The following is a 16106-nucleotide window of genomic DNA, read 5'->3' as shown; positions in this document are numbered from 1 at the left end:
CCTTGAATTCTGGTCAGTTTGATTGAGTCTTTTTCAAACTGTGGCCCCACAAAGCTACCAGAGATTAACAAAGGTGACCACAACAGAACACACCATTGTGAAGTAACGTATGTTGGTGACACATCTATTTGTTCTTTGAATCAACTGACAAGAGCAAGTATTGTCCTGATTTCTGGACGTGACATTAGTATTGGTAGTTCTTGGCTCCGTGCGGGAATTCACAATCTCTCCCAGCAGCCTTGGCAGCAGGCCACAGCGCCTCAGGTTGGCAGGTCCAGCATTTCCGGAATCCGGAGTCACAGCAGGACAGGGTCATAAAATTAGGAATGATAGCAATTTGCCTCAAGGAAAGGACATTTGCACAACATGCATTTTAGTAAAGTACCTTTGCCAACATTTGCCCTTAGTTTTCACAAAAACCAAACGATGTGGACAGGCCACTTATTCTTCCTCTTTTATAGACGATGAGGAAACTGAGGCCCCGTGTGGACTTCTTTGCACCAGGTTGTACAGTAAATGGCACCAAGTCGCAAAGCAAATCCCGGACGCTCCCAATGCAGGGTTCTTTCCACTAAACTGTCTGCATACTTTGGACCCTTCAGATCATGGGGAAACTGCTGGACTCTTTGGAAACAGGAACTAGGCAAGAGTTTGCCAGTTGGTAATATCCTGGGGAAACGAACGAGGGGTTACACAGCCTGCTCCAGCCCTGACCACGGCGGTAATGCCCAGCCTGAGGCCTGAGGAGGCGCATGCACATTATTGGGTGCCTCCAAGCATCTGGGACTACGCAGTCGCTGGGACCATGATTTGGATATTTATTTCCTTCCTTCCTTCCTTCCTTCCTTCCTTCCTTCCTTCCTTCCTTCCTTCCTTCCTTCTTTTCTTTTTTTATTGTTGAGGGTATTACAGATGTCCCCCATCCCCCCCTTAACCCCCCATCCACCCATCTCCCAGCTCATCCCACCCCATGCCTTCACTGCACTATTGTCTGTGTCCATGGGTAAAGCACATGTACATGTAAGTTCTTTGGTTAATCTCTTCCTGTCCCCTCCCCTTTCCTCTGAGATCTGTCAATCTGTTGCATGCTTCCATGTCTCTGGACCTATTTATTCCTTAGTTTATTTTCTTCATTAGAATCCACATATGAGTGAGACCATGTGATATTTGTCTTCCTCTGACTGGCTTATTTCACTTAGCATAATGCTCTCCAAGTCCATCCAGCTGTCACAAAGGGTAAGAGATCCTTCTTTTTTACAACTGCATAGTATTATAGTATTTCATGGTATAAATGTGCCACATGTTTTTTTCTTAATCCTCACTCAAGGATATTTTTTCCATTGATTTTTAGAGAGAGAGAGTAGAAGGGAGGGAGGGAAGAGAGAGAGAGAGACTTGAAGTGAGAGAGAGACATTGACTGGTTGTCTTCTGCACACACCCAACTAGAGCCAGGAAATGAACCTGCAACACAGGTACATGCCCTTGACTGGGAATCGAACTCAGTAGGTGCTCAGACCAACTTCTACCACTGAGTCACACTAGCCAGGACTATACCACAGCTTTTGTAACCCACTCATCTACTGATGGGACTTGAGCTGTTTCCAGATCTTAGCTGTTGTAAATAATGCTGCTATAAACATAGTGGTACATATATTCTTTCTGATTGGTGTTTTGGGATTTTAGGATATATTCCCAGAAGTGGGAGCATTGGGTCAAATGGAAGTTCTATTTTAAACTTTTTTTAGAAATATCCATACTGTTTCCCACAGTGGCTGCACCAGTCTGCATTCTGACCAGCAATGTACTAGGGTTCCCTTTTCCTCATATCCATGCCAATATTTGTTGTTTGTTGATTTATTGATGGTAGCCATTCTGGCAGGGCTGAGGTGGTACCTCATTATTGTTCTAATTTGCATCTCTCTGATGATTAGTGATGTTGAGCACTTTTTCATATGTCTTTTGTATGTCCTCTTTGGAGAAGTGTCTGTTCAGATCTTCTAGCCATTTTTTAATTGGATTGTTTGTTTTATTTTGGTTGAGTTGTATGAGTTCCATATATAATTTGGAACCCCTTATCAGATATATCATTGGCATATATGTTCTTCTGTATAATGGGTTCCCTTTTCACTTTGAGGATGTTTTCTTTAGCTGTGCAGAAGCTTGTTAGTTTGATATAGTCTCATTTGTTTAACTTTTCTTTTGTTTCTCTTGCCCTAGGAGATGTATTGGCGAAAATTCTGCTATGAGAGATGTCTGAGATTTTACTGCCTATGTTTTCTTCTAGGATTTTTATGGTTTTGTGACTTATATTTAAGTCTTTTATCCATTTTTTAGGTTATTCTTGTTTATGGTGTAAGTTGGTGGTCTAGTTTCATCTTTTTGCATGTACCTGTCCAATTTTCCCAACACTATTTATTAAAGAGACTGCCTTTACTTCATTGCATGCACTTGCCTCCTTTGTCAAATATGAATTGATCATATTGACATGGATTAAGTCCTGGGTTCTCTGTTCTGTTCCATTGATCTATATGCTTGTTCTTGTGCCAGTAGCCAGGCTGTTTGGTTACAATGACTTTGTAGTTTCATATCTGGTATTGTGATCCCTCTAACCTTGATCTTCTTTCTCAAGATTGCTGTGGCTATTCGAAGTCTTTTACGGTGCCATATAAATTTTTGGAATATTTGTTCCAAATCTGTGAAGTATGCTAATGGTGTTTTAATTGGGATTGCATTGAATTTATAGATGGATTTGGGTAGTGTGGACATTTTAATGAATTCTCCCAATCCATGAACATGATATATGCTTCCACTTGTTTGTATCTTTCTCTATTTCTTTTCCATTGTCCTATAGTTTCCTGAATACAGGCCTTTTACCTCCTTGGTTAAATTTATTCCTAGGTATCTTATATTTTTAATATTTTTTATTGATTTCAGAGAGGAAGGGAGAGGCTAACTGTTTTTATATGCTGATTTCGGGCCTCCCAGGAGGTACTTTTGTGCCAGTCAATGTCAGATGGCGTCCAAGTTTGGCTCTTGGTGTCCTGTTTGAAGCTTTAAGCCATCCACAGCCAGGTTCCTGGGATTGTGCTCTAACTTTCTTTTAGTTCATATAGCCTCTGGCAGAAGGACCAGATAGGGCTAGGCTCAGATGAATGCCAAGATGGGTGATGGGAGGTGAACATTTGAGGTCTGCTCAATCAGATGCTCGGGTGTTCATTGCATGGATGTTGAAGCACATACATGGGGCGCAGTGTCAGGTACAAGGTTACAGTGGCCCGGGACACACCACAGTGTGTGATCCCTGCCATCTGGAAATTAACCGATGGCAGGAAATACCAGTGAGAGCAAAATAGCAGCAACCAGGACAGAGCATAACAGGGGTACAGCCTCGGCATGGGCTGGCGGCTCCCAGCTTCTTCTGAGTCTCTTTTTATATGTAAAATGGGGTCCAGCCTATAGAGCAGCAACTATCCTTTCCGTTTTCATGGGTTAAGAAAACACGTATGACAAGAAGCTACTGTGGGTTAGAATATTTAAGTAAATATTTTTTTATTCTCCATAATAGCACCTACACATGAGGAAAAAAATGGCCATAATGTATGTGTCAGATATTTCAGGGGTTCTCTCCATCTACAGTGCTCTCGGATTCTTGTGTCTGTTGAAATAACTCCATGTTTGCCACTTCCTTTTGAGAGCCCCACGGCCTGGACATATCTGAGCACAGGACATTTGGTAAACCCGCACGTCACTGACTGGCGACCAGCAGTGCCTCGTCTATGTGTGGCCAATTTGCCAGGGATTTTCTATAGAAAGTGACCCCCTATGTGCTCACATACAGAGGCAGCCTGGTGGTGCTTTCCTTTCCAGAGAGTGGCCAGGCCTTTGTGTTGCTGAGGGCCAGGCCCTCTGTAAATCAGTGACCAGCCTTTGTGTTTCAGTGAGCTTTCCTGTTTGCAGGGTGATGGTCCATTGAAGAAATTGAAAGGCATTGTCTAAGAAAGGGAAAGAAATGGAACTTTCCCTGTTTGTATCTAATAAGGGCACAGTGGCTGCTGTGGTGTGGTCCTGGGTTCTGAGAAGAGGAGCAGTAGTGGCAGGTCTGTGGGAACCCTGACCTGTGTCTGGAAAGACCCCCAAGAGGTGCTTGCATGGTACTTTATGATTGGCCAAACCTGGAAGCCCCCACCCTCTGCAGAGTCTTCTTCAAAGTGACCTCCTGGCCAGGGAGGAGGCAAGCAAGGCACTGGCCACTGGTGCAGGGCAGTGAGGTCAGAGCCACATGTAGGGGGTGGGCCGCTCCAGACAAGGTGGGAGGGGTCTGGAGGAGGGTCTTTTAGAACTTTGTAGGCCCTCTTCCACTCCAAGGGGAAAATTAGGAGCAGAGTGGGAGCCAATTTCATTGACCTTGAACATCCTGCCAGTCTTGGTATAGAGCGCTTGAGTTGATCCTAACTGAATTTGGGCAAAACAAAGAAAAACACAGGCATTATGAGCATTTGAGATTTATAACCCATACCTATCATTGTGAAAGGTCATCATAGCTCTTGACTTAGCACAGCAAAAAATGGTCCAATAGGGAAGAACTCATGATAAGAAATGAGCAAAATTTGACTCATAATCTTATTCTCATTTTAGAGCAAAAAATTATAATTAGAGAAACAAAATACATTTCACCTTTTCAAAATAACAAAACCTAATGTGAATCCCTTCACATGCATGTGTACACCCCTCGGCCCAAGTCCTGACAGTTCAGGAACAACAGGCTGAGATCAGTGGTGCAGTGTGAGCTGAGTACAGTGGGGCCTTGAAGAACATCATTTCGTTCAATGTCATTTTATAACAACGATGAGAAAAATCAATTCCAGGCAGCAGCCACTGTCTGTGTGGAGTTGCACATTCTTCCCATGCCTGCGTGGCTTTTCGCTGGGTCCTCAGGTTTCCTTGCACATCCCAATGGTAGGTGAATTGGCGTGTCTAAGTTGTTCTAGTCTGAGAGTGTGTGTGTGTGTGTGTGTGTGTGTGTGTGTGTGTGTCCAGCGTGGGTCATGCCACACCCTGAGCTGCTAGGAGAGGCTCTGGCCACCTGAAATCCTGAATTGGAATAAACGGGTTGGAAAATAATTCTTTTTCTTGTTTTCTATGAATCTTTCTTAAATGTGCATATAGCTCGCATTTATTTCAATGTTTAATATTAGAAGTGTTTTGATTACTTATTTAGAAGTTTGAAGAAGTTTTTGTGACCAGAAACTTGCTGTCGGAACTTAACTCTTGTTTATATCAATTAGCTTGTGGTAAAGTAGTTTCTTTACATATCATTTTGCTTAGAGTCTATCTATGGTGTTTTGTTTTTTAATTTTAATTTTTAATGTTTTTATTGATTTCAGAGAAGAAGGGAGAGGGAGAGAGAGGTAGAAGCATCAATCATGAGAGAGCATCATTGATTGACTGCCTCCTGCATGTTCCCACTGGGGATCAAGCCTATAAACCAGGCACATGCCCTGATCAGGAATCGAACTATGACCTCCTGGTTCATAGGTCGACGCTCAACCACTGAGCCACGCTGGCCGGGCTATCGTTGGTGTTAAGTGAAGACACATGGCACTGCTTCAGCACCTGGCCTCCTTCCTCGGGGTCCTTGCAGGAATGACAGGGGAGGCCATGGAATTCCGTTGTGCATATTTCTAAGAACTGCTTGCCAGCAACCTCCCAAGTCAGTTTTTAGGGATCAAAATTCGTTTTTCACAAACTAAAATTGGTCCACTGCTAGTGTTACCCAGAACTCTCACTCAGTGCTTTTCTGTGTCTAGCTGTCAAGGCTCCCTGGTTTTACCTCTCAGGGCCACACCTCCCTGCCCCAGCCACAGAGCATCTTGTGTTCTGAGCAACTGATAGCAGTTTCTGCTTTGTGGTCCCAGATGAATCGTCCATACCACTACTGCTAATGCAGATGGGCCTGAACGACCATCGCCTAAAAGAAAGCTATGCTTCTTCTCATTGAGTGATGTGGATGGGCAGAGTTCTTCACCTTGAAAAGCGGGAGAGGGTAGGTAGATCTGGAATTTTTGCACTGCCTGAGTGGGCTGAAACCAAAATAGTTTAAGTATAAGATGTCATCTTCTCAGTAGGGTGTAGCGACCCTTGTCAAAACTCTCCTTTTGTGCACTTAGTAGCTATACCTTTAATTGAATGTAAAGTATACCTCAATTAAAAAACAGCCCTAACCGGTTTGGCTCAGTGGATAGAGCGTCGGCCTGCGGACTCAAGGGTCCCAGGTTCGATTCCGGTCAAGGGCATGTACCTTGGTTGTGGGCACATCCCCAGTAGGGGGTGTGCAGGAGGCAGCTGGTCGATGTTTCTCTCTCATAGATGTTTCTAACTCTCTTTCCATCTCCCTTCCTCTCTGTAAAAAAATCAATAAAATATATTTAAAAACAAACAAACAAAACAAAAAAACCCCAAACAAACTGCAAAACAAGCATAGGAGGGCAGAGAAGGCTCTTGAAAGTTATTACTCTTCAGGGGAAAAGAAGTGAGAATGGAGAGGAGGCTGGGCCAGGAACTCATAACCTCAACACAATAACAAGGAAACATCAAACAAACCCCAAATGAGGAAAGTTCTGTTTACAAGAAGGGAGGCGGTGAGTTCTCAAAAAAATGTCAGTGTCATAAAGACAAAGAAAGGTTGTGGAAAGGCTCCAGATTAAAGGAAGCTAAGGAGACATGATGACTAAATGCAACACCTGAGTAGACTGGATTCTGTGCTGGGGAAGGAGAGGGATCCTATAAAGGTCATTATGAGGTCAAATGACAATGTGAACATAGACGGCACATTAGATAACAGTATTGTCAACGTAGCTTATGAAACCAATAACTGCACTATGGTATGTAAGACAACACCCTACATACCATAGAAAATACATGAAGTATTTAAGGGTAAAGGGCCATTTTGTATATAATTCACCCTAAAATGGTTCAGAATATAAAATTATATATGCATGCATATATAAAGAATTTCCTATTGCTTACCTTGGGGAAAACGAAAAGAAGTGCAGGTTTGGGTCTTGTTCACAAGGCTGGTTCAAGGTTTGGCAAGTGTTTTCCCAACATTGACACCTTCAGACAAGGAGGACCTTATCAGATACTGCCCTCCAATCTGTAAGTCCTGAAACCCACATCATACCCATAGCTGACATGTGAAACCTTGACCCCAGGTCAGGTCACTGTTGCCTGGAGAAGAACAGCCCAGACAGGTTTAGGCACGGGGACAGTGGCAGCTGCTCAGTCATTGCATGCGCATGTTTGAGGGAGAAGGGGTAGGGGAGGAGAGTGCGCAAACCATAAAATAAATGTTAACAACAGGCGAATCTGGATAGTGAATATTAAGGGTGTTCTTTATACAATTTTTTTCTTTTTTGTCTTTTTTTTTCAAATAAGTCTTTTGTTTTTTTTAAACAACACTTGTTATTACATGGGGATGAGGGAGTCCGGTGGAGTCCCAAGGCCTTCATAGTATCAACTTGTGCCCAGAAGGCACTGGCCGCCAGTTCAGGCTCGAGTCAGTATTCAGATGATGGTCATCACCATGGCAATTTTACTGCTGTAATAGTCATAAGTGGATCATACTCAAGCAATAAAAGCTAGATTGCTTGTGTAACAAACTGGGAGAACTGGGGAGGATTTCCTTATTGCTCACTCTGGAAAGAAAAGGAAAGTTCAGGTTCTCTATCCCCAGGGCCAGTTGGAGGTTTGGGCAAATACTGTTTTCAACATCCATCCTCTGAATCAGCAGGATGTTATCAGGCGCGCTCCTTCAATCAGTAACTTCAGAAAGCCACCTCATTTCCATCGCTGATTCATTAAAACTTTTACTCAGATCACTGCACTTGGACTTGAGTGGCCAGGCAAACTTTATGTCGGGACAATTGCATCTAGTTTGCCTCATGCCAAAATATCCCCGGATGACCCCAGCCATGTTATAGTAGATTTGGGAGAGGAAGGGGTGTCCAGTGACGTCTCAGTGGGCTTTAAAAGATCACAGTGTCTGATCTTGCTCTGAGCTCAGAGGGCCCTGTGCCCTCCAAAAGTGGCCACTAAAAGTAACTCACTTCCTGTGGGATCGGCTGTAGAAGTGAGTGGGACTCAGTCTCCTGCCCACACTGCAGTTGTCTGAACATGGGTGGCTGTGGGTGCTCGTCCCCACTCCCCACCCCACAAAAGGAAAATGCAGGATTAGTTTTTTCAAGCACATTTCCTAGGAAAATGGAAACCTTCTCCTTGACCTCACTTACTCTGGGATGCGTGAAAGGACAGGTTGCACTTTACCCCCAAATCTCCAGTTTGGACCATGGCACCATGGAGCCGAATGTCTTGTCCTGACCTTTCCTCTAATAAAGATGGAACTATTTGGGGAACTTGGAAGTTCAACTGTATAATGAAACTGATGTTCCTCTTTGCCAGGTGTGGAAAATCAGAAATGGTGCATTCTGGGAGTTAAACCCCGGTGGCAAAATAGGCATGGTGGCAAAATAGGCAAGCTTCCTTCCTAGGCATGTCATGGTAGTTCTTTAAGATAGGAACAAGTTGAGACTAAGTCTGCTTTACCTGCATGGGGACAGGGAGGTCTCTCTGGCCATGAGTCAAAGCTGTGCTAAAGGGTCCATGTGCAGAGGAGATGAACATCAGAGATGGAGCCGGGGGAGCCGGTGGAAGGATTAAATCTGAGAGCCAGAGTCACTGCTTGGTGGCTACGCACACCCCTAGAAGAAGCTAGACATACAACCTGTGACCTGACCCTGGAAGTCAGACAAGGAGACAGCAGCCCTGCACCCTGGTCTTGGAGGGGCCAATGGCACCAGGGAGCACTGTCCAGCCCTCCAGCCGGCACAGCCTGCACCTGCTGTGTGCCAGTCAACCTCGGTCTTAGTAATAACCTGTCGGCCATCTACGGCACCTCCACGATGTTCCTAGAACTGTGCTGGGAACTTTATAGTTACTGCCTTATTTATACTCACAAAGTCTGTGCTCCTTTTCTTTTATGAACAAATGTTTTTCAGCTTTATTGATAATTAATGTAAACATTGTGTGAATTTAAGGTATACAATGTGATTTGATATATGTGTATAGTGCAAATGATTACCAAGTTTAGGTTAGTTAACACGCCCATCACCTCACACAGTTACCATTTTGTGGGTGTGTATATGGTGGGAACTTTTAAAATCTCTCTTAGCAACTTTCAATATACAATACAGTATTGTATTCTGTATAAAGGGTACAATACTGTCTTCTTTATAAAGATAAGGAAACAAAGGCTGGAAAGGGTGGCCTATCAAGGACCTAATATTTGTAAGTGGTGGGGCCAGGATTTGGAAGTGGGTCCAAATCTCATGTACTTTTTAAGAAATATGCTTTTTAATGATTTTTTAGAAAAGAGAAAGAGAGAGAGAGAAAAACACTGATTAGTTGCCTTCCATCCATGCCCCAACTTGGGGTCAGACCACAACCTAGGTATGTGCCCTGACCAGGAATCAAACCCACAACCTTTTGGTGTACAGGACGAAGCTCCAACCAACTGAACCACTCAGCCAGGACTCGTGTACTTTTTTACCACAAGTACACACACGGACACACACACATGCATGCGCACACACACACATACACACGCATAATGTGCTGCATTTTCCAGTCTCTGATTCAAGAAAGAGCTTGGTATGCCTTCTCATAGTTGATCCTAGGCATTCTACAGTCACATCTGTTAGAGAGACATAGTGATGGTTGACCAGCAGCCCCTGAACATTCTAAGGCAACTGGTACTTTATCACCTGGATAGATTGTCTCCAGTCTGGCTGCTCATGTTGGCAGGGCTCTCTGTTGGGATTCCAGAATCCTGGTTTGAGCTGCCAAGAAGGTCAGAGGTTTGGTAAAATCCAGTGGGCCACCTGAGAGGGAATTGTCAGTGGGCTGGGCTGGCTCTAGTGCCAGAGAATGGCCAGTCTCTTGCCCCCTGGGTCACTTGTTATCTTGCCTGCCCTGTCTTTGCAGCCAGCCTCAGTTTGAAGAACAGGGCAGTGGCTCTCGGGGAGCAGCCAGCCTACCAGGGGCCTGTGCATTGCATTGCAACCATCGTGCGGACTGAGGGCCTGGCGGGGCTATACCGGGGTGCCGGTGCCATGATGCTGAGGGACGTCCCGGGCTATTGCCTCTACTTTGTTCCGTATGTGTTCCTGACCAACTGGTTCACACCTGAAGCCTGTGCAGACCCCAGCCCCTATGCTGTATGGCTGGCAGGTGGCGTGGCAGGTAAGAGAGCAGTGTTGATACCTGTCCCTGTGCTGGCCACCGCAGTGGGACAGTTGGGGGGCCTACCATGCCCTACTCTTCCCTCATCCAACAATTCCATGTTAAATACAGTGGGGCCTTGACTTACGAGTTTAATTCGTTCCGTGACGGAGCTCGATACTCAAATTACTCGTATGTCAAATCAACAGTGAACAAGTGAGACACATGATGCTGGGCTGATGTTGTGGCGTTCACTGTGACGTTCGCTGTGCCAACTAGCAGTGGGGTATCTGAAGCTGGCTTGTAACCCGAATTTTAGGTCGCAACTCAAAGCAAAAAATCGGCCGAGAGACGGCTCGTATCTCGAAAAATTTGTTAGTCGGGACACTCGTAAGTCAAAGCCCCACTGTACTTACTATGTGCCAGAGAAAGGACTAGGAATGCAGAATGGTCCTCCCTTTCTTCCATCTCCTCTCCACTGGACCTGTGGGGATGGCAAGTCCCTATTTGGGCTCATTGAACTTTCAGTCAGAAGATACATTTTGAGCACTTTATTACTGAGCTTTTCAAAGGAAATTGGTTATTACGGTTCACCATATTTTAATATTGGCACACTATAAACCTTCCTCGTGTGGGGATTTCATTACCTCCAGAAGGTAGGAATCAGTCTCCCCGTTTTTTAGGATGAGAAAGTTCAGATTCAGAGAAATTAAGTGGCCAACCCAAGGTCACACAGCCCGTGCAGACCTCAGCAGGGACTCTGCCTCAGAAAGATCCAAGTGCAAATCCCCACTTACTCATTTCATGACCATGGACCAGAACTTAACCTCCCTACTCAGAACTCACACTGCATCCCCCTGTCACGTAGGGTAGAAGTCCGTGTCCTTGCAGCGGTGTTTAAGGCCCTCTGCGACCGGGCTGCCTGTTACCCGTCTGCACTCATTCTCTGCTCCTGGGTCCGCTTGCTGGGCTCCAGCCCCACTGGTCTTTGTGCTGTGGGCTGCCCTGTCTCTTTCCCACCAAGGACCTCTGCGAGGTATATAGGCCACCAGGCACTTTGACAAGCCCCATTTTGGTCAAGAGAAGGTGTGGCAACCTGACTGGAGTGGGATTGAGAGGGTGGGATAAAGGAAATTGGAGAACCCAGCACCTGGGAGGGACTTGACTGTGCTCTACCAGGGCAGAGAGAAGTGCAGCATAGCTAGAGGGGCGTGGGAGTCAGGAGAGAATGCTTTTATTTATTTATTAAATGAATTGGAGTGACATTGGTCAATATTGAACATGGAGAATGCTTTTTAAGAGGCTGATAACATGGCCTTTGCTGCGGAGAGAAGAAAATTGTCTTTTCTCCTCATCATAATGAGCTGTGTGTGAAACTCTGCCAGCACATAACAAAGCCCAAACACCAGTGTTTTCCCTCACTCCCACCGCCCGGACCGCCCCACTGCCTGAGGCTGGCCACTCCTAGTATGTGCTCAGGAAGCTGGCTGAGGACAAACAAAGCCCCACCTGCTCTCATTTCTGGTGAGAGCAGGTGTGAGTGGCCTGGCAGGGGAACCTCCATCTGTAGTACCCTTGCCCTTGGGCTGAGGGACAGGGAGTGTGCCAGGGGGAGTGGCCAGTTATCCTGACCTGAGGCAGAAAAGAGAGGTGCAGAGGGCGCCCTGATACCGTGGCCACAGGGGCTGGAGGGAGGCCGGGATGAGCCGAGTTTGGGGCAGGCAAAGGCCTCTTTGGGGAGCCTCTTGGCAGCAATTACAAAACTTGCAAACCAGCTGCCCTGAACTTTGGCACAGGTTTGTTTTTCTCTCCCCATCCAAGAATGTGCTAGTTTTTGTGTTTACACAATAACCCGGTGTTGTTTTCCCAGAGTCCCTGAAAGTCACAAAAGCGCCCAAACCAGCGCACCTGAGCATATCCAACCAGGATGAGCCAGGGCGTGAGGTCCTAAGACTTTTATTCCAAATACCTGGAAGAGATAAGAGCTTTCCAAAGACCTGCTCCTGCTTTTCTTTCCAATCCCCAGGCTGGCCAGTGCTTGTTTAGCTTCTGTGTGTTCAGGGTAGATCCTGCCTCTGGGGAGCTGTGAGCCCTCCTCCTCAGACTCAGCCTGGGCCTCCCCTGGGGCCTGGAAAGGTGCTGCAAGCACTGGTGAGCCTGTTCCTGTTTCTCCAATAAAAGCTGCTAAGAAAGGCTTCCGCCTACGAAGCACTGGCTATGCGCCTGGCACTGCACTAAATGCCTCACATGCATCTGTTTATTTATCCTCATAGCAACCCCATGAAGACAGGTACTGCTGCCCCATTTTACAGATGACAAACCAAGGCCCGCAGGGTAGGATAATTCTGTGAAGTCCCACAGCAAGTCTCAAGGGAGGCTCAGGAACAGCCCTTACGGGCCCCGACCCTGAACTTTTCCACTTCCCTCAGCAGATGACTAAGCTTCTGAGTGGCAGGAAGCTGCAGGGTCCCCTCCAGACCCCAACCAGCCAGCCCCTGACTCCTGTTTGTCTCTCTCTTTACAGGAGCAATTTCTTGGGGGACAGCGACTCCTATGGATGTTGTGAAAAGTCGACTCCAGGCTGATGGGGTTTATATAAACAAATACAAAGGTGTCCTGGACTGTATCTCCCAGAGTTACCAGAAGGACGGTCTTAAAGTAAGCCCACAGCAGTACTTTGAACTTTGGCACGAGTTTGTTTTTCTCTCCCCATCCAAGAATGTGCTAGTTTTTGTGTTTACACAATAACCTGGCGGGGTCAGTTCAGTTCCTAGAAGGCGGGTCACACGCTGAGGGGCTTGTGAGAGTCTAGAGAAGGGAAACTGAGGTGCAGGTGGTTACCATTTATCAAGCACTCCAAGAGAAACTTGTCTCATCTGGTCCTTGCCCCGGGCTGGTGGAGGAGGTGGGTGTACACCCCACCTGACAGCGGTTCAAAGAGGACTAGGAACCCACCTGAGGTCAAACAGCTGCTGCATGGCAGAACCGGGACCCAGACCCACATCTGTGTGTCACCAGCGCTTGCCTTCTCATCGAGATAGGCTAGCGCAGTGGTTCTCAACCTTCTGGCCCTTTAAATACAGTTCCTCATGTTGTGACCCAACCATAAAATTATTTTCGTTGCTACTTCATAACTGTAATATTGCTACTGTTATGAATCGTAATGTAAATATCTGATATGCAGGATGGTCTTAGGCGACCCCTGTGAAAGGGTCGTTCGACCGCCAAAGGGGTCGCGACCCACAGGTTGAGAACCGCTGGGCTAGAGGTCCTTCCTCACTCATTGCTCAGCGCCTTCCCCTCCCCCCTCCAAGTGGGAAGTCCCAGAACCACCTCAGTCATCACATCTCACAGGTTCCAGCTCCCCATCTGTCTTCAACTCCCCCGCCCACACAAGTACAGACCCCCTCCCCCCTGGTCTCAGCTCTCGAGGCAGCCTCCAACCAGGCCTCATCTCCCTCCTCCTCGCTTCTCCTCCCTGCACCCAAGGGTCTTGTCCTAAACCCAAGCCCCTTCCTGCCTCTAAACTGTCCCAGAATGAAGACCAGACTTCCATATCTGGCACCCAAGGTTATAAACAAATTCATCCCTGTCTATCTTGCCTCCCCGACACCCCGAACACCCTCCAAAGAAACAGTCTTGTCTGCTCTCCCACAAATAGGCCCCCGATTCTCTTGACCTGCCTCTTAGAATCAGACGATTTGAGTTCCAAGCCAAGCTTGGTTACTTGTGAGCTGGAGCAATCCACACAAGTTGCTTCACCTCTATGGGCCTCAGTTTCTCCAAGGATAACCATTCCTACCATGAACGACAGGGATATTTGTGGGTTAAATTAAATGGCACATATAAAAAGTGCTTAGCTTAATGCATCACACATAGAGAACATTTAGAAAAAGTTATCCATTTGTCATTGTCATTAGTATTAGGAGTTTTATTAGTTTAAATGTTACTACTGATCTCTGGACTTTTTTTTTTTTTTTTTCATGTAGTTGCCTTGTCCCAAGCCCTCCAATAGTTACTAATTGCCCACTCCAATGCATCCAAACTTTTATTTGTTTTGCTCCAATGGAGTACTGGAACTTCTCCTCTCAAAGCCTGGACTTCCACAAAGGCCGTCTCATCTGTGGGAGACTGCCTTAGTCAGAATTCTCCAGATGCTCGTGGGCCATGGCCAACAGGGGCTGGAGCCAGTTCACAGGTCCTGCAGGCTCCACTGCCAGTACTGAGGTCTGTCTGCCTATTACCTGATGTACAAAGGGGACCCATTGCTCTTGGGTCCCTTGGTGTATGGTGCTGGATCCCTCAACTCCCACAGAGGCACTTCTGTTCATGGATGGATGCGGAATTTTTGTGTGAGGTGGGGACCAAGCAAGGAGTGTCTTGTGCTGCTGCGATGCTGACGTCACTCTCCCTGTGCATTTGCCTTTACTGAGGTCTTAATTTCTTCACTGTCCAATGTCATTTCATTTCACCCTGAAGGACTCCCTTGAGTACTTCTTACAGAGTGGGTCTAGTGGTAATGATCTCCCTCAGCTTTTGTTTATCTGGGAATGTTTTAATTTCTCCCTTATTCTTGTAGGATTGGATAGTGGTGCTGATATAGGATTCCCAACTGACTACTTTTTTTTCTTTTAGTGCTTTGAATATATTGTCTCATTGGCTTCTGGCCTCTAAAATTATCTTCCTGAGTATCCTTTGTCCACTGAGTTGCTTCTCTCTTGCTGCTTTCAAGATTATTTCTTTGTCTTTAAAAAGTTTATTTGTGTCTTGGTATGGGTCTCTTTGAGTTCATCCTACTTGGAATTTATTGAGAGACTTTGATGTTTATATTCATGTCTTTCATCAGACTTAGGATTACTTCAGCTAGTATTACTTCAAATATTCTCTCTGCCCTTTTCTCTCTTCTCCTTCTGGGACTCCCACAAAGCATAAGTTGACTGGCTTCAGAGTTTACCACAGGTCCCTTAGTTTCTGTTCAATTTTCTTCAATCTTTTTCCTTTCTGTTCCTTGGCCTCAATACTTTTCATTGTCTTACGTTCAAATTTGCTGATTCTTCTGTTTGTTAAAATATGCCTTTGAATCCTTTTAGTGAATTTTAAATTTCAGCTATTGTACTTTTTAGTTCCAGAATTTCGGTTTGGTTTCTTTCTGAGTTTTTTGTTTCCTCACTGATATTTCAATTTCATTCATATATCATTTTCTTGACTTTTTCCACATCTTCCTTCAGTTCTTCAAGCATCTATAAGACAGTTGTTTTAAAGTTTCTGTCAAGTAGTTCTGCTATCAGGTCTTTTTCAGGAACAGTTTCTGCCGATTTATTTATTTTTGAATGCCTTGTGATTTTTTTTTTTTTTTTTTTTTTTTTTTGGTTAAAAACTAGACTTCTGAATCTAATACAGTAATGAGGTAACTCTGGAAATCAGATTCTTCTCTTTTCCAAGGGTGTAGTGTTTATTGTCATTGCCTCTGTTTATTGTTTTGATTTTCTGGTTGCTGCAGGCTGTCTCTGTGCCCAGGACCAGGTGTGAATATAGATCCTCTCAGGTCCTTTCTGAGCCGGCAGCTTTCCCTGGGCACGTTCAGTCACTTTCTAATTTTCCCCAAACATGCAGTTGCTTTTGAATGTCCTAATCTTTAAGGGGAAATAGAGAAAAATGAAGGGGGAAGGGCATTAGCCCTTTAAGTCCCCTGGAAGTCCCTTCAGCCAGAGGGGGAGGAGCTTGTATCAATGGAGGGTGGGGTTGGGTGAAACAACAATGGTACCTCACTGACCAGAAACAGCAATCGGTGATCAGAACCAGCTTCGATATTGGGGGGAGGGGGTGGGGCT

General features: G+C 45.6%; 1 protein-coding gene across 6 annotated transcripts in view; it reads left to right on the top strand.

Annotated features, from left to right (window-relative positions):
- The window catches only part of SLC25A48 (solute carrier family 25 member 48), a 44659-nt gene that overhangs the window by 19052 nt on the left and 9501 nt on the right, over positions 1–16106 (top strand). For 5 of the 6 annotated variants that reach the window (XR_004968285.1, XM_036313752.1, XM_036313751.1 and 2 more), the window contains 2 exons: positions 10039–10296; positions 12800–12933. The exons of the other annotated variant lie outside the window; for it this stretch is intronic. Coding sequence is in view for 4 of the 5 variants with exons in the window: in XM_036313752.1 (XP_036169645.1) it covers positions 10039–10296; positions 12800–12933 (392 nt within the window). In the remaining variant the exon portion in view is untranslated. The remainder of the gene's footprint in view (positions 1–10038; positions 10297–12799; positions 12934–16106) is intronic. 6 annotated transcript variants of the gene reach the window in all.

This window comes from Myotis myotis, unplaced genomic scaffold (assembly GCF_014108235.1).
Source record: "Myotis myotis isolate mMyoMyo1 unplaced genomic scaffold, mMyoMyo1.p scaffold_m19_p_6, whole genome shotgun sequence".
Classification (NCBI taxonomy): domain Eukaryota; kingdom Metazoa; phylum Chordata; class Mammalia; order Chiroptera; family Vespertilionidae; genus Myotis; species Myotis myotis.
The sequence above is the reverse complement of the archived record's forward strand: the minus strand, read 5'-3'. Positions and strand labels throughout refer to the sequence as shown.